Source organism: Blennius ocellaris (assembly GCF_963422515.1).
Source record: "Blennius ocellaris genome assembly, chromosome: 7".
Classification (NCBI taxonomy): domain Eukaryota; kingdom Metazoa; phylum Chordata; class Actinopteri; order Blenniiformes; family Blenniidae; genus Blennius; species Blennius ocellaris.
This window is the reverse complement of record NC_137656.1, coordinates 10,778,050-10,803,050: the sequence shown is the minus strand read 5'-3', so window position 1 is coordinate 10,803,050 and position 25,001 is coordinate 10,778,050. Positions and strand designations below refer to the sequence as shown.

The 25,001-nt window shown below is 38.6% G+C and overlaps 3 protein-coding genes across 4 annotated transcripts in view; 2 read left to right on the top strand and 1 right to left on the bottom strand.

The window, feature by feature from the left end:
• Window positions 1-2,338: 2,338 nt before the first annotated feature.
• cdo1 (cysteine dioxygenase, type I) lies at window positions 2,339-7,552 on the bottom strand. The gene is made up of 5 exons (XM_080498921.1): window positions 7,303-7,552; window positions 6,072-6,149; window positions 5,068-5,225; window positions 4,316-4,485; window positions 2,339-3,360 (listed from the first exon to the last, which is right to left on the bottom strand). The coding sequence occupies exons 1-5, from the start codon at window positions 7,470-7,472 to the stop codon at window positions 3,331-3,333; spliced, it is 606 nt and encodes a 201-aa protein (XP_080355047.1). The 5' UTR covers window positions 7,473-7,552; the 3' UTR covers window positions 2,339-3,330.
• Window positions 7,553-10,012: 2,460 nt separating this feature from the next.
• ap3s1 (adaptor related protein complex 3 subunit sigma 1) lies at window positions 10,013-21,036 on the top strand. 2 transcript variants are annotated; one of them, XM_080499670.1, is made up of 6 exons: window positions 10,013-10,245; window positions 13,242-13,333; window positions 14,017-14,128; window positions 14,207-14,278; window positions 15,637-15,744; window positions 20,250-21,036. In XM_080499670.1, the coding sequence occupies exons 1-6, from the start codon at window positions 10,177-10,179 to the stop codon at window positions 20,376-20,378; spliced, it is 582 nt and encodes a 193-aa protein (XP_080355796.1). In that variant the 5' UTR covers window positions 10,013-10,176; the 3' UTR covers window positions 20,379-21,036. The 2 variants fall into 2 exon arrangements, with proteins under 2 accessions (XP_080355796.1, XP_080355797.1); XM_080499671.1 differs by lacking the exon at window positions 20,250-21,036 and adding an exon at window positions 17,181-17,506.
• A 1,749-nt stretch (window positions 21,037-22,785) lies between these two features.
• Window positions 22,786-25,001, top strand: part of commd10 (COMM domain containing 10) — a 62,898-nt gene continuing 60,682 nt past the window's right edge. Inside the window, exons 1-2 of the mRNA XM_080498946.1 lie at window positions 22,786-22,923; window positions 24,176-24,266. Of these exons, the coding sequence (XP_080355072.1) occupies window positions 22,895-22,923; window positions 24,176-24,266 (120 nt within the window). The 5' untranslated portion in view covers window positions 22,786-22,894. The remainder of the gene's footprint in view (window positions 22,924-24,175; window positions 24,267-25,001) is intronic.

Here is a 25,001-nt window from a genome sequence, read left to right as displayed (position 1 = left end):
CTTGACTTGGAGCAATTTGGAATTCAATGTCTTACCTGAGGACATATGGTTGGGGCGAGATGGGTAATCAAACCACCAACCTTGGGATTGGATGATGACCTACTTTACCCAGCCACAGCTGTCTTGAATTTTCAAATTTTCAGAATGTACTTGCACTTCTGTGCTTCATACTAAAAGAGAAAAATATTAAAGTTGATATTGTTACAGTGACATTAAAACACCTGATTGACAAAATATTCACATACAAAGGCAAGTTAACTAAATTTGCACACTCATATAAAATGTCCAGAAATGCCTCCAAATGTCCAGACTGAAGGTCTGTTGCCAATAATCTTTCTCCTGAACAGAACCACAAGAGATACTAGAATCAACAAGACAAGTATCCCACTTTATAATCAGTTGATAGTGAAAGTTTTCTGGAGGGGCTCCAACCGAATCTGCCACACAGCAATCACATAAAGCAGGTGCCCTGCTGGGGCAATCAGGGTTATTAGCTTTGGTATTACATAAGATTGGCTGCATGACAGACCTAGTACAAAGAAAAGCTGGACAGAAGTTTTGAACCAACTGACATCCCCAATACTCTGTACTCTGTGTGCTTTCCGCAAGTGCAAATAATGAAGTGACGTGAACAATGACGCACGTTTGCAGCCTGTTGCACAAAGATATCGATTTCTTTCTGGCATGAAAATTAGGCTGGACTTTAAAAGGAATATAGGCTGAAGAAGAGCGATGACTTTAACACTAACATGTGACTTGTTCAGACACACGTTATGCATTTTAAAATAGACAGGGATTTATCAAAGTAGATTCTGCCCAACACACTGTCAACTGTCTACAATGGTTGTATTAGCAGAGCCGGGACAACAAAGTGGAGGAGCAATATGTTTATCCAGATATAAAAAGACTTCTCCTAACACCATTGTTGCTCTTCTACCGGCATCAAACCTATTCTCTTATACAGGGGTGTCAAACAAACCGAGGTTCCTCTTTGACCCCAGAGATGATTATTCAAAGAAGACATTTTCATCAATCTTTAAATAACCGATACTGGAAAGTATCAGTTATAGTCGCAGGTATAATATAATCTTGCAACCTTTTTGATGTAAAATCTACTTTAGGATCCACACTGTAAGGGAAAACCAATGAGCCATTCGTAATGAAACAAGTTTGACATCTCTGCTCCAGTGTGTGGTGGTCATTACACAGTTAACACATTAATTTGCTTCATTCCAACAGTAAACAGATACCAACACCAGGTACTTTCATGCCATTATCAACAGAGTATTAACTTAATTTGTTTATTGGTCAAGGTAATGACCAGTCACGATTTCCTTTGGACCATGGTAAAGATAAAAAAGGCAGACATGGGTTAAACGTACCTGCCAAGTAGAAAGTACTGGATCATAAACTGCAGTACTTCCTGAGTGAAGGCGTTCGGCACAGTACTTTTACTTGAAACATGTGATTAGTGGCCTATACTCTCCATGTGGCCAACACCACAAGAAAACGTTTCCATGTGTTGGTAGGAGCTGGGAGACTGTGGAATGCTCTGAATGTGGAGATGAAGTAATGTCCACATGTACAAAAATTTAAGCTACAGGAAGAACAGAAATTTAAATAAACAAACCACAGAAATACTAACTATGAGTTGCCAATAATAAATTAATAAATAATTGTAAATACAAGTGATAGGTACAGTATAAAGTATGATGAGTTTATAGTGTGCTTTATGTCTATTCCAGTATTGTATATTATACTGAAATTCATTATAATAGGCCATCCAAATGCATAGTGATCTGCTCTCAAACAAATAATCATTGTGATCAAGCAAATATGAATATTTACAATGTAAACTATGTATTCATACAATGTAATGATAAGATATTGAGCTGCTTATTTCAAAATTACGATTAATAGAAAACAATTGGAATTAGAAGATCTTTTATCTTTTGTTTGACTTTGCATGGATGCAGATAACACCTAAATGCAACCATAGCTCTCATGTAATTTACATTATATTAAGCAATACTCTTTTGGGTTTATTTGTTTATGTTAACTACGGTACATAACCAATACTCAAATAGAACTAATGGTAAGAGTGAGTATTTAAAAAATATAACATTATATATAATAACTTTATATAAATAAATGGTAGCATAAACTGCACTAACTAACTGACTTACTATAAACAACTTAATCAGTACCAAATGCTGATGAAAAAATTATCCATTCTATTGAAGCGGTTACGTGTGAAAATACCAGCTATGGAAGAATTCCCAAAAAGATATGGCATTAAAAAAACAAGAACCAGGCAACATGCAAGTATTTGAAAGGATAATGGCATTTATTGGTCTACGTTTATGGCCAGATTTCTTATTTACTGCATCACAGAAAATCACGTGTGTGAGTGTGTGTGTGTGAGTGTGGGTGTGTGTGTGTGTGTTTGACAGTGCGAGAAGTGCAACACTGTGAAGTTACACACATAAATACAGCTACAATCAAAATATGCCAAAATCCTGAGAAGAATTATGATTTTTTTTTTCTTCTCTAAACATGTTATCTGATAAGAATACAAAATAGCCGCTCAACAATACTCTCTTGGTCAAAACTTTAGCATGAACACATTCAGGAAGTTGCTGATTTAAACTCTCCCTCAGTGAACAGGATACACTGCAAATAAATTACAAAACAACGCACAATTCCAAAGCTTTACATTTCTTTCCAGAACACTTTTTTTTAGTTAGACTGTACAAACAATGTTACATTTCACAACAATTTTCAACAGATGTTAAGACAATCGTAAGTGGTACAAATTGGCAGAAAATGTAGTTATAAAAGTACGGCATTAAGAACAAAACTGTTGATTGCAGAGCTGTCGTCTTTTTTAATACAGAATTTAAGAGAAACATTACAACAGTAATATTTCCCCTGGGTGAAATGCTACAGGGTTATTGTCCAACTATGGGCCATAACTTTGTAAACGTGTGGTTACACAGGTTCGTGGATGGACAGGAATGTTGTTATTGGAAAAGGGTCTCCTCAGGCCCAGCAAACAAAAGGCAGATTCAATCCATGTCCAAGCCTATTCATGCATTCGTCCTGTGCTCATCAGTATTTGCCAAGCTCGCACTGGCCAGCAATAAAGCCATTCTAATTACTGCGTTGTCCTTTTGAACCAGCCCACTCCTGATTTTGTAAATGGGTTGCTTAGTCACAGAAGGTCCATGTTTGGCTTCCCCCAGCAGTTTCCCTTGAATCAATTTTTTTGTAGTATTACCACTTTAAATGCAACTGTCTTTACTATCTGGAGCCCCCTTCGGGTGACCTTCAGTTGTTTTCTTGTGAAATCGTGGTCTCCTAAGAGAAGGGAGAAAAGGAAAAACAGAATTCAGGTCATTAGTCACCCGTTGGCAGCTTTGAAGCCGGTTAGGTCACTACTGTCCAAAGTCAGGTCCCAAACACGCTCAGACCACCACAAAAGCTGGTGAGACTTAAGGGCGTACGTCGAATGAAGTTCATTGTGTGCTTACACACATGGACTTCCACTATCTTATCTCCTCACTTTTGTGTTGCAAAAGGTATGGTTATACAACTTGTAGATTTCAGATAAGACCAATGTTGTTGGCAGAGTTGCCAAAAACAAGCCCAGCTCCTGCAGTGTCATTATAGCTTTTGTAAATGATCTTGTAATGAATTTTGTTTGTGTGCAGGACTCAGGAGGACACAACGAATGAGCCTAATTTGACAAATATTTCATTGAAAAAAATGTTCTCAGTGTATTCTTAAATCCTTAAAAAAAGATTATTGTTACAAAAGTAACAGTTACAAGCACATTTAATGAATGAAATGGGGAAATATACACGATTTAAACTCCATGGGGGTGCTGCAGTAAACACTAATGGGCTTCTGTCTTAATGAGAGTTTCAACAATCTATAAAAACCTTCCACTTCCTGCTCCCAAAGCACTTTGAGGATGGGAGATGGCGACATCTGGGTGTTCAAATAACGGCCTAAAATATTCTGGTGTGTGGTAGTTTAAAAAAGTGTTAGCAGGTGTGTGCTAAGGATTAGCTGCTCTAAATTGTGAACTGAAACAGGACCTTTTATTGCTAATGGACGCACGTATATAGGTGTGTAAAGTTTGTATGAATTATAGTTTTAGAAAACTTTGTGTTTTACAGTGGAGTGAGTTAACATCTTGCGTTTCAAGTTCAATATAACAGTGTTTTGGGTTTTTTTCTCCCTGTTTTGAATGGTTGATATTAGTGTTTGCTCAATGTGTTAAAGCCATTTAAAAAAAAAGGTCTCTTACGAATGGGGTCCGCTCGCCATATTTGCTGCAGAAGGTCATCTTGACGGTGTTCTTGTGGCCTGTCCGCTGGTCAAAAGTATGGCAGGTCTCAAACGGGGGGCTGTACAGATGCAAACTCACTGCGCACTCTGTGTGGCTGACATTTTCCACACGATGCAGTCCCAGGGAGTCTAAAATATGAACGCAAACACGCACATAGTTCCGTGAATCAACATGAAAGTGCATACCACAGGAATAGTGCAAAGTCAAGCTTCCACAGTTACTGGTAATGCTGTAACCAACAACAGAGACCAAGTGTCACACCGGGACTATATTTACTTTGGGGAAACACTCAGCTGGGATTTAGAGAAAAAACCTAAATGCTGGTCATTGTTGAATGTTGTAACAAGCTGGGAACTCCTGTTGGACCAATATGGAATTACATAACAGCAGAGGATGGAAACTTGGTAATTACTGAGTGCTATAAAAGGTGCATCAGGTTTAACAGTGCAACCCTGACTAAAGCCACCCATGGCTGAGTTCTCAGGAACATGCCAACTCAGCATAAAAAGCAAACCAAAAAAATTTTTGTTTAACTGTACTAAATGCAGCATACTATAACAATGTGAGAATGACACAATGTTCAGAAATAGCTTAAATTGCACACGCCACAGCAGAAATACAGATCCCAAAAGCTCAAAGCTTTGCTCGTAATGGAAGAGGACAACCTCTTATTAAAGGAACACAGTCATCACTCCGTCTGGTTTTCTTACCGTTTATGTAAGCAACCTTGTTTTCCTGCAGAACCCTCTGTGACTTCTGGACCATATCCCCGTGTGATTTAGAGTCTGGCCAACTGAACAGTGTCTCCTTCAGCTGACCCTGAAGCAGCTTCATGAAACAGTGGGAGTCCGTGTGGTCATGGATGCTACTGCAAAGTGTCAGAGAGCACATGTGCACATGCAGGTTCATAATGTGTCGAAGCTGGCCTTCTTGTGACACGTAGGAGAGAAGCAAATTAAAAAAAACAACAACTTGTGTAGCACAGAGTTTTTTTTATGTCAGAAAACCCATACAAAGAGAAATGCTTTAGAAATAATCTATAACATATGTACAACATCTTTAGGCTGCTGTTGTGAAACCTCCTGAAACATCTACAATCTTTGAAACATTAGTTTACCACATTTATCATATGTAACTTAATGTTACTGGGGGAGAAAAGAAATCTGGAAAAATTAACATTCCACCAGACAGAAAGAGTGTATGTTTCACCGTGCTGGAAAAGCAATAGCTGCTCTGTTATAAAAAAAAACAAAAAAAAACAATCCCACCCTATCACTGTAGTTTGTTCTGTTTAGAAAAACAACCCAGCTTGAACTTGCATTTCTCTATCAGCCTCAGCCAAGGCTGCAAGATAAGGTGATATGTGCTGACAAAGTGGGGCATGCAATAAATATAATTTATTAAATGTGTATTTACATAATCCCTCTGTCCACATTGGACTTTCTTATCTTTATTAACTAATTCAACCGTTACAAAGAAAAAACACTTATCTATATGGCATGTGGTTTCTGCAACTTGTGAAGTCTTATCAAAGCCTCAAGCTTTTTACTATGAGTCAATAAAAACAATTCATTTAAGTAGGAAACTGTTTTGACGCTATATTTAAATTCTTGATTTTTTTGTATTATGTTTAGTAAACAGATCATCACATACAATTCTTTTTTTTTTTTTTTAACCAATGAATTGTTCTTTAATTGTTGTTGAATTATCTTACCTGCCATGGCCTTCACCCCAGCAGAGAATCATCAGATTGAACTTCCCGTTACCTGAGTCAACCAAGTTCCTTGTATATCTGCAATAGAGAGTGACTGTAAGATTATTGTGGATAACTTGTTTTACAACACAAAACGATACCCACGTTGTTAATCTTGTGGCTTTCATGAGAAAAACAAATCTGAAGAATATGCTGTTAGAGAATAGAGCTATTATGAAACTCTGTTAATGTCGCTCCAATAACATAGAATGAGTATCAACCCTATGAATAATATTCCAAGTTTTTTGACACGTTTGTGAAAGATTCACTTTGATTAATAAAGTTAAATCATCTCATTCCAACATGACTTACTCACCCCCTAATACTAAGAACCAGATTTGTTTTTATTGATCCACAGTGTTTTTGGGAACAAAAGTAATAATAAAAATAATAATAATAATAATAATAAAGGAATGAAAGAGGATTGGCAGGCCTACATTGGTACTGAATAAAGCACAATTTATTCAGATGGAGACAGTTTCATGTATTAAACTTTAATGGGAAAATAAATCAACACCCTCCCTTCATTCAAATGTGCAGGTACTCTGCACACTTTTTTTTTTTTTTTGTCTTTTCTTCGTGCCCCTTCACGCTCTAAATGTTTTCGGGGCAGCTGCAGCTCTGTGGTGAGACCCCAAGCATCCCTCTCTGCAGAAATCAGCGGGTGTGTTTCTGCTCTGGGTGCTGATTGGAGGACTGCCTCACCCACCCTCCCCTCCATTAATCCCCCACTCATCAAAACAACGGGGACTGGGGGCTTTTCTACATTCTGGATGAATTCGTCATGTTTTGTTTTGGTTTTGGTTTTTTTAATGTGAATGTGATTGTGAATAAATAAATGAATATAAACATTGTAAAAACCAGAGCGTCACATAAGCATTTGGGATGAAATTAAGTGTGAATGCTAAACAACTCTTTCAAATAATAACTTTTTTCCCCAGACCATTTTAATTCTATCTATGTAAAAAGCGCATTCTATGATTGTATCGCCATAAATAAAAAGCACACATGCAATCAACAATGTTTTTTTTAAGATGGATATTAAAAAAAAAAAAAAAAAAAAAAAAGTAAAAACGGAGAGAAACCAATGATAAAAACATGATTGGACAAATACAGTGTAACTTGCATTAATTAGTATAATACACAGTAATATCATAGAACTTGCTCAGAAGTACAACAGAAGTCCTTTTACCTGTACTGGTCAAACTTTGCAAACTTCATCCACTCCTGAGGTTTGCTCTCATAGGATTCCATGATATCTTGAACCTCCTCCACATTGATGCAGTCACTCTCGAAGATTTTGTGCAGGATTTTGATCAGGTCGTCCAGAGTTTCTGGCTTCACAACCTCGGTTTGCTCCATGTCTGTGCTGCAGTGCACCAATCTTTTTTTTCTTCTTTTTCTTACAGGTGAAAACGACAGATTTCTTTTACCAACTTTGCAGTGAGTGACTTTACTTTTTATAGGGTAGAGCCACAATTTGGAGCGAACTGGTGTTGGACTGTACCACTATGTGGGAACAAAAAGGTAAACGCCCACAACACAGGGAGACATTTAAATAAAAACAGTAATGAGTGTTTACTAATTTCATGCCCCCCCTCAAACAAATAATTACTGTATCTGCACCACATTTACTCCTCGAATATTTAGATTTTAATTTGGCTGTAAAAATCAAAGTATGCATTCATGTCACACATTAACAAGTTGGACTAATCCTGTCTGAGTCCAATTCCACCACGTTGTCACAAACACAACCACACCACCCCCTTTACCCCCTTTCTTTTTCTCTTGCTGAAGCATTCCTCTAACAATAGCTGTGGGCCCTCTCCTCAGAAACTCAATCAACAACTCTCTCTCTCACTAATTCCAAGGTGTGTGAAGACACAATTCTCCCCGAAACCAGAGGGGCTCTAAAAGAAAGCACACATGGGAAAACAGGTTTCAGTGTGTTTGGGATTAGTTTATGAGGCTTTAGTAGAATTTCAATTAATAAGATTCAATTTTGTTTGATGATCAATAGCTAGTTTGCAGTGAGTTGGTGACAGATGAGGCCACTGGTTAAGTAATCGATGAAAGGACTCATTTGATTTGACTGCAGAAGTGTATCAAACCAGTCAGCAGAAATGCTGTCAAACCAAAATAAATATGATAATTAAATAAGAAATTAAGACGTGTTGGTTTTCATGATTTATTGGACATGTTACTGTGATGTTATTGAGTCTATAGGAAGTCTGAGTAGGGGAAAAGGTAAAAAAAACAAACACAAATGCGCTTTTCCCATTAGTAAACAACATGTGAGTGGACACAAAGGCAGTGACTTTAATACCCTTGGGAAGGCTACACTTTGTGCACTGTTTCCATTGGTTTTCTCCAGATTCCCCAGCATTACTGACTGATTGTTTTAATTTTCCAGAAGATTTTTCTTGCTTCAGTTCAAAACTAAATCCCACAGAGTCAGACATCTGTTTTTGCCATTACATCCTCTCTTTGGGCTGCTGCAGCAGGAGTTGTTTGTCAGTTCTTTCTTGCGCTCACACCCTTTTTCCTCATAAATTATTCTTGAAATGTGCAAAGAATTCCTGCACAGATGCAGGTCATTCACACAGGCCTCCATACGTTCCCCCAAGGAAACAAACGCAGTGAAAAAAATGATCACATATGGTGAAAACATCAGACGGTGTGTTTTTTTATACTGATGTACAGTTATGGTTTATACTTTTAGATAATAGAGTAGCACAGTCAGAAAGCGTTGCTACTACCTTCTTTTCAGCAAACTGCTTTCCTCATACACCCTCTCAGACAAATACACAAGAAAATCATATAGAAATTAAAATGTTCAGAACTTTCAAAAGCAAAGAAGTTGCTGTTAACTGCTACTGCTTTGACAAGTGAGCTGCAATATGTTTAACAGGAAAGCACACTGCTTGTGTCACTATGCCAAAGGAAACTGATGTAGCCAGGGAAGATTCAGGTCATTCATGTTTACTTCAGAAGAAAACGTGGAGAACTTTCACTGCATCAGCGTTAAGGCTGAGTTTTTTTTCTCTCTTCTGAGCTGCCACATCATCAGTGCCTGGTGTTCTTCTACTCCACCTTGTGGCTATAAATTCTATATTGGGTGTATTATTTCAGCCATCTTGAACCAGGTGATAAAGTGAAGCGACTGGTAGGAAACTATTTTCAAACTTTAAAAATAATATAGTCCAACCTGTTTTGAATTAATGCTATTTATAGTTGCTTCAGCAAACAACACACACACACACACACACACACACACACACACACACACACACACACACACACACACACACACACACACACACACACACACACACACACACACACACACACACACACACACACACACACGCACACACATCCTATATCTAATTAACATACTTGAAAAGGGGTAGAAAGAGGTAAAACAATTCTCATATAATTTAATATAAAATCAGCATCTGGAACGATGCATTTTGTTAATAAAGTTGAAATATCAATAAGGCATAATACAATTGGATAAGTAATCTTAAATATGATAACGTACATACAAGCTTTAAGGGGGACTAGTATAAGCACAGAAAGAATGGAATTGACAGAAAGTTGACAGTCAGTCTGATCAAATAATCTTCATTTCAATAAAGCTTTCGGTCAAATGTGAGGGGAACACAACACAAGGCCCAAATAGATTAAGCATTATTGTGCACAAAATGGAAACAAATATATCTAAATATCAGTTTATCGTGCACGGTTCTGGCGCCTCCGTGAGGATTTCCTGGGTATTACACGGAGAAAACGACGCTCCAGGTTTGAGCCATCGCGGCCGCTGTAGCAGGAGGGGGCGGAGGAGGAGGAGGAGGAGGGCGGCTGCTCCTTTGACGTGGATTATTTCCGTACAGAGACGATGGAGTAGCAGCGGCGTGTAGCTCGAAGCTATCCCGTACCGACTCTTAAATCGAGCCGGGATTAGGCGCTGCCAGCCAGCCAGCCAGCCAGCCGGAGCTGGGTTCACTGACGTAGACAGACTGCTCCCTTTCTGCTCCCCGCCTCCCCGCCTGCAGCCACAATCATGATTAAAGCCATTTTAATATTCAACAACCACGGGAAACCACGGCTTTCTAAATTCTATGAGCACTATGTGAGTAGAACACTGTTTTGTCATTGTCGCTCTGGTTGATCTGCGTGTTTTCCGGAGCGTCTGATGATAGGCCAAGACGACCAAAGTGAATTAAAAAATCATAAGCTATGGCTGAACATACTTTGTTTCATGTTTCCTTATGCAATCGGAGCGCGTGTCGACTGTTGCAGAGTGTTTGAATGAAAAGACCGAGCGTGTACTTCTGCTTTTGCTCCAAACTGATCCCGATGTCTGAGATGTTGTCCTTTTTAAAATTATGAATAATTTAATCCGGCGCAAGCCAAAGCCAGGCTATCACATTGCCTCTGAGCCTGAGAAGGAGCAGGATCCGGGGAGGATCCAGCTGTGCTGATGCACACGGCGAGGCGAGTCCACTATTTGTGTCACATGACTTTAATGACGCCCTTGTGAGTGACTCGTGCTCACTTCAACCTCAACACAACTGGAGCCATCAGGGTTGTGCAGATGATGGGGCCACCAGGTCAACATTGATGCCATTCACTGGAGCTGACATAAAAATCAATCAGACACAGAAAGTAAAGAAATATGCGTTTGTTAGATTGTTTCTTTTTAGTACATACTTGTATTCAACATAAATGTATAGGATGAGCTGCAGAGCTTCATTGTTGAAAGTGTTGCTAAATATTTTCTGCCATTTGATTTACCAGGAGCGTCAGTGTTTCTTCAGAAACCAGCCGAGTACTCGTAGAAAACTGAAAGGCTTCCAACTGTCAAACTGGTCAAAGTTCCAGTGTGAGCCCAGAGTGCTTACTACTCCACCTCTACAAGGAGTTACTTGTGCTTGTCCTAGTGGAGAACTAAATCCTTGAATTGTGGTCCAGCTTTGGGAAAAGATGGAAGATTTCTCTTTCTCTGAAATGGACCCAAAACCTCCTCCAGAGTTCAGGAAGCTGTGTTTAAAGTCTTTGTTTGATCAGACATTGTGTTCTCAATGTGGAAGTGGTGGTTCTAAGTGTGGGGCGTGGCTCCCACGCTGGCTGCTGCAGTCAGAGGGCTTCCTTTTAAATACATTTTTGATACATTTTTAATAATTTTTGATAAGAATGCATTATAAAAAAACATTGATTGTGCTCCCTCTGTGAAAGGTGGCCTCATCATGCCACATTTTGAAAATCTCTGAAATAAAGTACTTTACAAAAGGCTTGATAAGAGGTTCATATTAATGATCAGTTCATTCAGTTCAACAGATATGGATACTTGTGCAAAAAAAAAGGGAGTTTGGCCATTTCTTTTTGTATTCTTTTTTGTACAATGTTCATTAAAAAAGAATAATAGAACAGTTTATTAATGAATGTAGTCCTTCAGCTATATTTCTCAACTTTCTTCTGGCGATGATTGAGATGTTCTATATGAATGTGTTTGCACTTGAGGATGATGAACTGCAATTGATTGGATTATAGGAAAGCCATACAGACACCATCTGTTCTGTTACAGGCCGAGGTGTCAGCTTACAGGCCTGCAGCATCTAAAATTTCACACAAGCTGCTCGCTGTGAAAACTGCCCCCATCTTGCAGTTTGTTTAAATTAGCTTGTTGCTATAGGTGGGCCTCAGTTTGCACGTGTGTGTGGAGTTGTTTTGTTCACTCTCACTGGTTCCTGGGTTCAAACGAATCCAAAGCATCTGTCAGGTTTGAGGGTGACATGTTTGGAGGAGGGCAGTCAAATATATCCACATGCTTATTTATCTCACCCTCAAGAGACAGTGTAGACAACGGTGGTGCACATTATTGAATATGTGACAATGCCGATTGCTGTAATTAAGTCAAAGGTAAGCCAATCACAGGAGCAAAACAGTGAATGTCTCGTAACACTTTGCACTTCTATCCATAGCCACTATAAAGACATCTTGCTAATTCTTTGGCAGTTTTGAAGTCACAAATCACATGAAACGCTTGCATTTTGATTAATTGCTAGAAGCCAGGGATAATCTGTGCATACATAGGAAGAACATATGAAACTCCGCACTATTATTTTGTCCACAATCAAATGTCACAGAAATGATGATGGGTTATTGCTAATAACTAGTGTTTACATGTCTTTGTACATGCTTCTAGTGAGCCGTCAGTGTGGATAAACACTTTTCTTTAATATGTATTTCTGCGTACATTTACACAATTAAGGGACGGAATGTGGTTTATTTACAGTATCAAACTGGAAAGGACCTGCGACAGTCATGAGTTACAGAACTGTGAATGTACCATGTTTATCTGTGAATTTCATCAGAGAGGAACAGTGTTGCTGCATTTTCTCTTTACATTTGTAAACCAAATGCAGGTTTTGAGAAAAAAAAAAAAAAAGGAACTGAGAAGTAGACTCTGTCAGGGCTGTTAATTTGCAGCTCAGTAATGAAACCCCTGCGAGTCACATGACAGCTTCAGTCATGCAGCCAGCTGCATACTGGTCACCCTCTCCTCTCCTTGTGGGCACTGACCGGTTATGGACCTCTGGCAGGGCGTCAGCACCCTCACTCACTGCTAAAGCTGGAAGGTTCACCCAACATGAACATGCCAGAAAAAAAATATTTTTAGAAGCTTTCATTGGATTTCTTTTTTTATTACAATGTGTTATTATTACCAAATACATGTTTCTCTTTTCAGCTGTAAAGCAATGCATTCCAGGAGACTTGTTTTTCCTATTTACTCTTAAAAAGCCCAGGGATATTTGAGGGTTTAAACAAAATCTCATCCATTGGTGAATTACAAGATAAGTCTACATTGCTTCAGTTTGTCTAGCAAAATCATTGCGCCTGTGGGTAATATTGTGTGTTTGACTATGACAAAGAGAAAGACTAGTATATAAATCAGTTTGCAGCAGTAAACAAATAAAAAAGGAGAAGAGCGACCAGCATTATTATACCTGCCAGCCTCATCAGTGGCCAGTTGTAATTCCTGGATGCAATTAAGCAAATAAACAATGCAACTGTTGACCATTTCCTGGCTGTCTCACATGATCTTTTACCTCATTTGTCCGACAGAGTGAAGACACGGAGCAGCAGATCATCAGGGAAACCTTCCACTTGGTCTCAAAAAGAGATGAGAACGTCTGTAATTTCCTTGAAGGAGGAATGTGAGTTATGAAGTGTCCCGTTCGGTCTGTTTGTTACGACACGCACTGTTTCCAAGTGTTATAGATCCACGTTTAAACTCGGCAGTCAGTGCAGGTTAACACGCCAATGGTACATTGCAGGGATTCATTTCACAGTCTGTAGGGAAGCTCAGAGGGCTTTATGTAAGACGATCGATAGTAACAGTGTTTGTTGGATGTTCATTCATGAATCAAGGTGTCTTTTTGCCTCTTGGAGCTCCCCCACTCACTGTTGTGCCCCTTTTATCTCCTCCAAATTGTATGACATTGCTGCCACTGCAGTGAGAAATCTGAATGATCAATATCAACTCTGCATTGACTGCAGGCACCAAATAATTAAAAACATTTAAAACTGTTCACAGTTACTCTTCAGTGGTTTCAAAAGAAAAATTACCAAATTTCCTGTGCTTATGTTATCTTACGTTCCATCTTTACACGTGTTTACTTATGTGTGAAAATTGAGTTTTTCTCCAGGTGTTTTTTTTTTTTTGTGTGTGTCTGAACATGTTTGCGTCAAGCTTTTTCCATGAACTCCTGGTGACCTTCAGTAAAGCAGGAATCTAAATCCATCCATGTGAATGTACATTGGACAGCGGACGATGTGCTGAAGGTCCATGCGGTGGTAACGACGAGTCTGTTGTGTTTTCCCGTCTCCTGTGTTACAGGCTGATCGGAGGATCCGACTACAAGTTGATCTACAGACACTACGCCACACTTTACTTTGTGTTTTGTGTCGACTCTTCGGAGAGCGAGCTGGGAATTTTAGACTTAATCCAGGTAAAAACCTGACACACTGCAGCGAATCAGTACGGCGCTGGAGTTTTGTCGCAATAAACAAGTTGAATTTCTTTGCAGGTATTTGTGGAAACGCTGGATAAATGCTTCGAGAACGTCTGCGAGCTTGATTTGATTTTCCATGTAGACAAGGTAGGACAATCAGTTCTTGCCCTCTCAGTGTCACTATCGCTGTATCTGTCTGCAACGTATTGTGGAGCCATTGTCACATTTTGTTGTTCCCAGGAGCTTGAATAAAATGTCTCACAATTAAGAGATCATATGTATGATTTTTCAATTATGTTTGATTGTTGATTCCAGTTCTTTAAAAAAACAAAATACATAAATGCCAAATGCTCCAAGTCCATCAGTAGTGAAAATGTTTGTAATTTCCTTATCACATTTGCTTTTTTGAATGTAGGTGATGCTTTGGATGAAACATGTTCAGGGAAATTGTAATTGGCTTTCTTTTCATTATTTTTTTTAATGATGTGCAGAGAAAACAAAATGTATCATTTAATTGAAAAAAAGAATCTGCAAAGTAATTCAAAAACAATCATGAGTTACACGCCTGGAGTGAGTTTGACTTCAGATTAGTGGATATTGTCCAGTGGAACTCATTGAAATACTTAATAATTTCAGCCACAGGGACTTTTTGGAGGGTATTTACACCCAAGTTGTTACTGTGACTTTCACTAACCTTTCCTGGTTACAATTCTGTTCAGTTTTATTGAGTGACTACATCTATTTTTCATAGTTTGATCCCATACAAGCTGTTTGGTCACATGAGGAAAATGATAAACTATTGTATTTTTTAAAAAGTGTAAATGCAGCTTTTATGTCATTTCAATTTCCAGTTCCAGTCTCTAAGATAAGACGCATTTGTTGTTTTATATACCATAAAAAAAAAAAAAAAAACCCTATTATATTGCATTACTTCAGTTTTTTTTCCGAACTTTCTGAAGCCAGGAAAGCAGCTGTTTTGTGTCTTTTTCACTTCTGATTGAATTCATATTTGTTATTACATATCAAAGGGGACCTCAGCGGTTCTCAGTATTGCATCTTGCAATTGTCTTTTTTTTTTCCAAGGTTAGCAGAGAAATCACCCTGCCGCATGCTGTCTATGATTGGCTTACAACTGCTTGCTTCATCCAAAGCAAGTCAGTCAACACTTTTTGCACCCAGACTCGCTCACCGGTCAGTCAGAGGTCGTAAGACGGACCAGAGTGCTGCCGCGGGAGGATTTATGTGCAATAGGCAGGCTATCCAGCTGAAGGCAGACGATCACAAAAAGACTTTACGAAGTTACCGTTTTCGGACTTATTGATGCACACAGTTGCTGACTCCATTCATTTCTCTGCGCTTCCATTGATTTTCAGCATTTGTCCAGTCTCGATTCTGCTGTGTAATCAAAAACAGAACGAAAATATCCCCCTACAAAACCTGGAGCATCTTTTGCTGAGTCAGCGAACCGCCGCTGAAATGCACACGGCCACCTCTTTGTGTCTCAGGTTCACAACATCTTGGCAGAGATGGTGATGGGCGGCATGGTCCTGGAGACCAACATGAACGAGATCATCATGCAGGTGGACGCCCAGAATAAGATGGAGAAGTCGGAGGTAAGCGTGACCCTGCCTGTCAACCGTACGTATGACCCAATTCTCACCTCCGAGCTCTCTGAGGTATTGTCTACAGTATGCAGGCATGTGTGTATGCTGCACCCTGCATGCATCTCTCCAGTGACCTTGTGGATGCGCCCTACCTACTCTTGAGTGTTTGTGCTATTTTTTTTTTTTCTTTTCCGGCCTCTCCTCTTGCTGCTGCACTGCTCTCAACGCAGATCAGGACACATGTTTTTCTCTTGTACGCCCACCCCCCCCCCTCCAGTTTTTAATTGCAGTACCATAGTCATCACTTCTATCATTATTACACAGAATATTACCATTGTTCAATGCACCTCCAGAATCTGTGACCATTAAATCTCCCATATCATCCAGATTTTGACACCGAGTAATGAAAACAGGCTGTATCTCGACATACTCATGGCTTTAGAGGTGAATGTGAGTTTTTAAAATGCTTTTCCAATGTGTTTTGTAACATCGACACGTCGGTGTCCTTGCATAGATATTTGCTCTACGCAAGGACATCGCTTTGCTTCTCCATGCAGCTTCTGCGAGCAGATAAACATTTGTTTCTTTGTTGGAAAGTTGTAATCAGACAGACAGCCAGAGACAATTTCATGAATTGGTTCAGTTCAGCATAGTGTGGATTTTAGCCTCTGATAAAAGCTAAAACTGTACTAATTGTTTGGCTTTGTTTGCATTTTATTAACAATACACACAAGACACCGAGTCAGTGTTTTTTTTTTTTCTTCATTTTTTAATTTGCTGAAATCCTTTTTCCTCTTGCAAATGAGAAACACTAGAGTTCCAGAGATTTTCTTTTCTTTCTTTTTTTTTTTAAGTGAAACTTTGTTTTGGAAGATTTTAAACTTGCTGATCACTTGTTTGCACTAATGTTTTTATCGGGTTGAAGTATAATTATATATCTCCCAATAATCTGAGCTGCATTGTGTGCTTTTAATCAGACAGACTCTTCTTTTCCAATTGACGTTCTGTAAGCAAAGTCTTTTACTGTTTTTCAGTCATCAGAGCTGCTCTGTCTCTTCCCTCTTGGACCTACCGTAGACCACAGTTTGTTTTTCACACTGATGCTAACTGGTATGGACACGGCTCATTTGCAGGACAGTGTCTGGGGAAAGGAGCTGTTTTTGTTCCTTACTGGCAAACAAAGATCATATGGCATCAGTGTAATCTCACCCAAATTCTATTTCTCAATTAATATCTTGGCTTTGTTTTGTCCCCCCCCACCCTCCCCCCCAATGAATAAAGTTGCACGAGATGGCACTTTTGAGTTGGCACATGTGGTGTATGATAGGTCCTATCACTTTTTTTCTGTGCAGATAAACTGTAATTACTTTAATCTGCTTTAACATTCCTCATTCCTCTTTTTCCTGACCCTGTCCAGTTCTTTCCATTCTTCTCTCTCTTTACAGACGTTTATCTTTCAGTCTACCAGACAGGACAGGTAGACACAGGTACTGCTAAATTTACAACCGAGTACTTTAACCTTAAGTGGAGTTTAATCCCCCCCCCCCCCGAGTCCCTCCATACGGCCCTCCATGTGATAGCAAACGGATGTCACTAACATACAGCAGGGATCTTTCATGACAGACTCAAAAATACCTCAAAGAGCAAATCAATCTCAGACAATGACTCGTTGAATTTCTCATTTCGAATTCAACACGATGGTTTTCGGGTCTCTACTTTGAGACATCACGTCCAGGATCAAGTTTCTTTGGCCTCTACCGTCATTTATAGGAATTAAATAGGCGAGACAGGCTACTGGATTGAATTATTTATAACCACCAAAAGTCATTTTAGGAAACATTTCAGACACATTTTTTTTTTAATAATAATAAAAAAGAACAGTGCAATAAAGCAACTACTTTGCTGATATATTTGGAAACATACTTTATAGCCATTATTGCAGAGTTGGACGAGAACATCTGCGCTTCTTTCATGGTATGTATTTAGCTGGAGAACCTTGGGATAGGAATCTGAAACCGGCAAATGGCGAGACTGGTTCTATCAGACTGCATCACATTATACACTGACCTTCACTTCAACTGGACGATATATTGGCCCGAAACAGCATCAGGGAATTACTCGTCGAAGCCAATAAATTGCCTTGCACATTGCACTGGATGAATTAAAACCATTACATATCAGTTTTTATGCAACAGCTATCAGCCAGAGGCAATGTGTTTTTGTATTGTCCAGTCAGTTGCCACAAAATGAAGGGATCTGAATTTTTACATGAATGTAGAGAGGAATCATCTTGGATAGCTTTGATTTTTGTATCAAAGCTCTACCTAGTGGTTCTTTTAACTCATCTGTCGTAGCATCTAGGAAAAAATTGCATATTTGCCCCCAGAGACTGAAGACATCAGAACGAGACAGTAATACCTTTTTTTTTGGGGGGGGGGGCAAAACCCTGCACCTGATGCATTTCTAAACACACTGACAAAATTAGCACAAGGACGACATTAACTATGTTTATTCAGTCGTGCCTATGGAAGTGTGTTGCATTCATATGAAAAAAGTCTGTTTTTCTCAAGTAAAAAGAGAAGTTTAAGTTGTTTTCTTTGTTAAAATAGGGCGGTTACTCAGTTATATGAGTAATTGCCTGATTTTCTCTTGTGTCAACACATGGCCAGCTGGATTGCATTTCATGTATATAATCTAATATTCATGGTGCATGCAGCACTTGTTCACCTGATCACAGTCACGACAGTTGAGACATAATTGTCCCCTTAAGAGCAAGTTCAAGCAAGTGTATACAAAAGTATTTCTCATGAAAACACATTTTGTTCATTTAGAAGAAGCAGGTTTTAGATTTGATTTGATTCGACAACACCTTAGCAGTACAGTTTTGGTCATGAAAGTGCTGGTGATCTCATCCAACTGTAGTAGAGGAAGTAAATGGGATTAGTTCTCAAATCCCTGAATTTTTCCTCCATCATAACCTTTATTATGTAATCTTTGAATATTGATATTGGTCACATAGAGGCGCTTAGTTGTGTTTTGGGCTTTTGAAAGGAAACCCTCTGACTTGCACAGAGAAACCAGAGAATTGAACCACTGTTGTGTCATCCACAGCTGGTGTTGCTATTTCTGTGCGTTAGTCATACAGCATTTAATTAAAACCCACTATAATGGAGTCGCACAGTGGGCCTCTTGGTGACCTACTGTGAGGCGACACCATCCTGAACACTGAGCCCATGTGCTGGATCAGCATTCCTCTCAATTAAACGACACGGCCATCTATCCATCCGACACAAGTCTCCTTCATTCTTGGCAAAAAGAAGAATGACCCCTAAGACAAATGGTCCATTGAAATATCCTTGTGCTAAAGTGGATTAATCTGCATTCCAGACATGCTTTGTGTGCCTCGTATCGCTTCATGATTTAGAAGGCAAGCTCATTTTAATGTTTCTGGATAAAAAGGCACAATTCTTTTTAAAAATATATATCTTTTGGTCATTTTTGGGTCTGTCTGCCAAAGATTCAAGCAGGGGGATCTCTAACGGCAGTGATTCTCAAATGTCTGCTCACACTAGAGACCAAAACCATTAATCATTCGCTCTTCATAGATGTATTGTCTGATGAAGCTTAAACACTTGTTCACATTTAAGTTTACTTGTACAACATTGAGATTCATTGTGTTAGAGTGAAATGCCTCCTCTGTCCCTGTGACTAGAAATCCCATCATAGTTTAGTACTGGTAGGCTTAGAGCCTCCCCGCCTCATCACGAGCCGACACCGTGGCTATGTACGTGCCTCAAACGTCTTGTTACTCACTAACATGTAATCAGACAGAAAATATTAGCTTCAGCCAGGTTTAGGCTTTCCAGAACTAACTTTAAAGGTACAGTATCCCCTGGATTGTTTTCCCAGATTTGATCCACACGTTCCTCAAACACCTATCTATTCGAACATCATTTCCGTCTTCATATCCAAATCCATTTTTCCTGCTTTATCCAAATCTCTCCTGGCATTTTTACCCTCACCGGTCCTCAAGAGTCTGGTGGATTCACTTCCTAAGCAATGCTGCCTCTTGTTCCATTTGAAGAATGTCCAGGATACTGACTGCTCAGTACCTCATTAGTGAATGAGCGTTTTAGTATAGTATGTCCTCACAGTTGACTCATAATTGGCTCTGGTTGTGATGTAAGTCATTCAAAGAAAAATAAATAAATAAATAATAATAATAATGCATGTGCGTATGGAGCTATGAAGGCATCTGAATGTACATTTGCACATGTTGTCTGTCTCAGTAGCCGTCAGTGCTTTTGCATTTTGTCAGCAGGTGACTGTTTTTTCTGTCTAGTACTCTGTTTTAGTACTATATATATATATATTCATGTGTGTAAGTGTTTGTGTGTGTGTGTGTGTGTCCAGTGTCTGGTCATTTGCGGCATGTTTTCTTTTCTTTTCACTTGATTGGCGTGTATCTTATCAATGCTCCCTGTGTGTGTTTTGTGTGTGTTACGTGTGTGTAGGCGGGTATTGCAGGGGCGCCCGCTCGTGCCGTATCAGCTGTAAAGAACATGAACCTCCCGGAAATGCCCAGAAACATCAACATTGGCGACATCAGCATAAAAGTGCCAAATTTACCCTCCTTCAAATAGTGGCAGCGAGATCCTGAGGCTGCAGATGTCGGCCAATGTTTACGGTGATGATAATGATAATGATGATGATGCAATCTGTTTACCAAAACCTCAAATTACTAACTTTTATCAAAAGTATGCATCTAGAAGGTACTGTGTGAATTGACACTCCTTGTTCTGGTGTTACCTCTTGTTTTCCTGTTGAAACGACGATTTGTTTTATTCTTTTTTTCATTTTTCTTGAAGGAAAGGTTTGAAGTATTTATTTATCGCTGGTACATTCCTTCTGCCTCACTGGAGGTCAGTCCGACTCCTCCAGAATCGATCTGTGTCAGTTTGTAACTGAAATTATTTCACTTACTCAAGTGTTTACTGGAAAGCAGGTTGCGACATCTTGTGAGAGTCTTGCTGGATTGTTTATCTCCCGGCTAGAAAAATCAATGAAAGGAGAAAAGTAAATGAAACTGTTTTCACATCCCAAACTGGTAACCGGTGTGCTACAGTATTGCAAGTGATACTTTATAGAATATTATTATATTGCAGAAAGTGTGACAGAAATATGGAGATATATATATATAATGAAATGATTTTTTTTCTTGTTTGTATGCAAAATATTTTTAAATGATTTGTCTTGTATTATGAAATTCTATTAATTTTCACCAGTGCATGATTTTTTTTTCTCCTTTTTCAACTTAATAAATTCTTGAAACTCACCACTTTGATTCTGGGCTATTTTTTGTGTGTTCTATTATGCTACCTAGTTGGATTTAACAATATGTTTAAAAGTAGTTGGGAAATACACTATAACCCTTATATTTTTCAATATTGCAGAATGTACTGACAATCACTTATCATGTTATAAAAAATTTAACTGAGCTTGAAAAACCGCTTTTCTTGTTTCGAGCAAGTGAGAACTTGTTTCTATAACAGCTGCAGAGACGCAATAGATTGTCTTGTCTCTTACAACTGTACTTTTCATTACAAAAAATTAAAAAATATTATTCTGTGAAGCTGCATCACTGAACCAATTAAACCATGATTCAACAATGACTCTTCATAAATATTTTTGGTTACACAGCTTTTAATAGGATGTGGAGGCACCTGTAAGATGTGAAACAAAAGTCACCAGAAGAAAAAAAATTTGTTTGAATACAAATATGCCTACTGGAGTCGCTTTTATATGACGAATCCTGTACATGTATTTTTAATGTATGTGATCTGCTGATGGTGCATCACATTTTAGGCAAACACTGATCTTTTCATTTTAGTTTTACAATTAAGTCATTTAGAATTTGTAAAGAAACTCGAACTGTGATGTATATATTTACCAAAGAGCAATGTCAGACAAGACCAGACTCAAAGCTGGATGGCTGCTTGACCTCAACCAAGCAAACAATTCAAAAAAGCAAGGCTGAGGGAGTTCAATGGTCAGCAATATCAGCAAAGACAAGAGAAAGCTCTGACTTAAACCAACAAGAGAGGCATAAAGGTTATTGCATGCACCAATGACAAATAAAAGTCATGGAAGCAGAGGCAAGTGATTCAATTAACATAACAGGGTCTCTGAACAAGCTAAACCTAATGCAATCTACGAATTTGTTGACAGTCCTTTGCATTAACCTTAGCATATCATACATGAAGGTTATCTTTAGGTGTTGTCTCCATAAAGGAAACTGGCAGCTGGTGCTATAAGATAGTTGCTGTAAGCTTTGCCTCCTGTTCTACACTTTGGAAACTGGGGAACTTCCATTAAGCAAGTCCAGTATAACGTAATATTATTACACAGGTGCAACAACGGAAGAGATACGTTTTCTTCACACATATTCAAACAATGAAATTTCAAGATTCTATACAAAATAGAAATTTTGTTTAGATTCATTGCATCTAAGCACCCCCCCTAATTATTTTAACTATGAGCCATATAGTCAGTGATGATATACGTGCAGGGGCGTTTTGGACTTTTTGGACAGAACGAGCATGTTTGTGGGCTTATTACTTGTACATTGATTTGTATTTATACATGTATGGGGCATAAAGCAATGTTAAGCCACTACAGCATTTCTAGTATATAATCAACATGTAATGCCCATGAAGATGATAAAAAAACTACAAATGACCCAAATTAACTAAGATTTTAACACACTAAAATTTAAATTACGGGCTTACAGATGTTCAGTGTATTTAGTCCCATGTCGGATTCCGTACTGTCAAGTGGTTGAAAGTGGCGCATGTTTTACGCAGGATATATTCTGTATATATTTGTTAGCATATCGAAATACTCAGAAACATTAATAATCACATTTCCTTTTCAGCTACGTTTGATTATCACTATTCACAAAGTGACACTGTATCGCAGAGGTCACCATATTTGCGTCTCTCGGACTGCGTCGTGACGCAACTTTGACGTTCACGTGACTCGACTCGTGATAACAGGAAGTAGCAGTGACACTTCGAAGATGCTGCTGCTGCTGCTGCTGCAGTGTCTGTGAAACTTTAAAAGATCTAAATCATCCCCCGTCCCACAGAAACACACGACAATGACTTCTATCATAAAGGAAACACAAAGGTGAGCAGCCGCCTCTGAAAACGCATGGACACAGATGCAAAACGAGGCAGACGGCAAACGATCAGCGACCTGTAGCTCAGTAAAGGTGGTCGATATTATTAAGCTTTAATACATCAAACGATTGGATGAAGTACTGTACAGCTTTCCGGGACACTTTGCTAATTTTATGTTATCGTGTCTTTAATAATGTGCATTTATCAATCTTTATTTTACTGCACAAACCCGATACTGTATTTTCCAGTACCATGGTTGTATTTCAAAGAGCAATGCAATCACATTGGCTGCAAAATACAGAGTACCTAATGATTTGTTTATTTATTTATTCATTTAACCCTCTGGTGCAGTTCTCGATAATCCTGGAAATCTCTAGTAAAACACCCTCTAACTATTACCAACTAGAGTATTTTTCACTTAGTTATGTAGATTAATATGTACTATCGTAAATCAATCAGACAGATGCTTCTCATCCAGAATGCTGCAGTTAGATCTTCATCAACACAAAGAGAATGGAGAACGCTACACCTGAGCTTCAATCTCTGCCCTGGCTGTCTGTGTGTCAAAGGATCCACTTCAAAATCGTACTTCTCGTCTTTAAAGCTTTGAATTGTCTTGGACTTAAATACATGTCATATTCTCTTGTTGAATAAGAAACATCCAATCCTCAGGAATGTTCCTCGAGTCGGAAGAACATTTTTTTTTTTTTTGTATTTTTATAGTTGCCGCACTGTAGAACTTCCTGAGCATCTGAATTGCATACATCTAACTGAAAATATACTTTGAGCTCATTTGATGTAGTTTGTGAGACAAGATATGTTGACTAAGGATTAGACAAATACATTTGATTAAAATGTAACATTTTGTAGTTGGATTTGAATAAAATCTTCAGAATGTTGATTTAATGAAGGACATTAGCGACGCCATGCGATGTAGTTTTTAGACCACAGATGGACAACCAGTGAAATTCTTCAGTAACTACTCTATAGGTGTTGTCATATTTGTATTTCATATATGTTCAAATTGTCACATCATCTGCCTTCAAAACTCAAGTCACATTCTTACTTGTCCTATAAGAACAGTTCTTTTGGAGATTATACAATATTTCTCGTCACAATGCATAGAAGCGCTTTTTAAAACCACAGACAAACCAAAGACAAACATCTGTTATCAGCAGGAAACTCTGATTTTGTTTGTAAACTTCAAGATCTGAGCACTGCCGCTGTGATTCATACCTGTGGCTTGTCTTTTGAAACAGCATTAAAGAAGCTGTGACTTTCATCAACGCGATTGATGTGAACAAGTTCTCCAGGCTGATCTCCCGCATCATACAAAAGCTCCATCTGAAGGTAACAGAGCCTGAACGTGCTGTCCGTGACAAACATGAGAGGCTTTCGCAGCAGAGCGCCCGAGAGAACGGTGCATGAATAATGACTTACAGGAACATCAGCCAGGCTTCACTGTAATTAATGCACATGCAAGCTTAACCCATTTCATTATACTGGTTTGTTACAAGACTGAGATGTCCTTTTATTCTGGGAGGATGTCATTCGATTGTTTTGACTTGCAAGGGGAAGATTATGTGCCACTGGTTAATAATGTTATGTCAGGTAATAGACATTTTGACATGTGATAGTAGCAAATACACGCATGTGTAAGGAATAACATCGATAATTATGTTTCTTGACAAACAGGTCTTTGTGTTAGGCCTGTTAAGTCTTTGTTCAAGTTGTCAGTTTTCTCATTTTTTTTTCTTCTTCTACGCCAATCAACCAAAATGTCTGAAATTGAAAAGTTCTACCAATATTAATTATAGCTTATGGCAATCCTGTGCCAGTTATTGTTCAATCACCTGTTGATTTAGCTGAATGAAGGCATTTTACTACAGCTTCAATACGTATTCAATTGCTTCAGATGACAATGCTTTCATTGTGTTCTGTTTAACGTGTATTCATATTATGGAGTACTGTCATTCAGTGTAACAATTTTCATGCTGCAAAGACTATTGTGAGTGTTTCATACTTTGATTGTTGTTGCCAGTAAATGAAGTGAATTAACTTCATTGACTTACCTGTGATTTAACT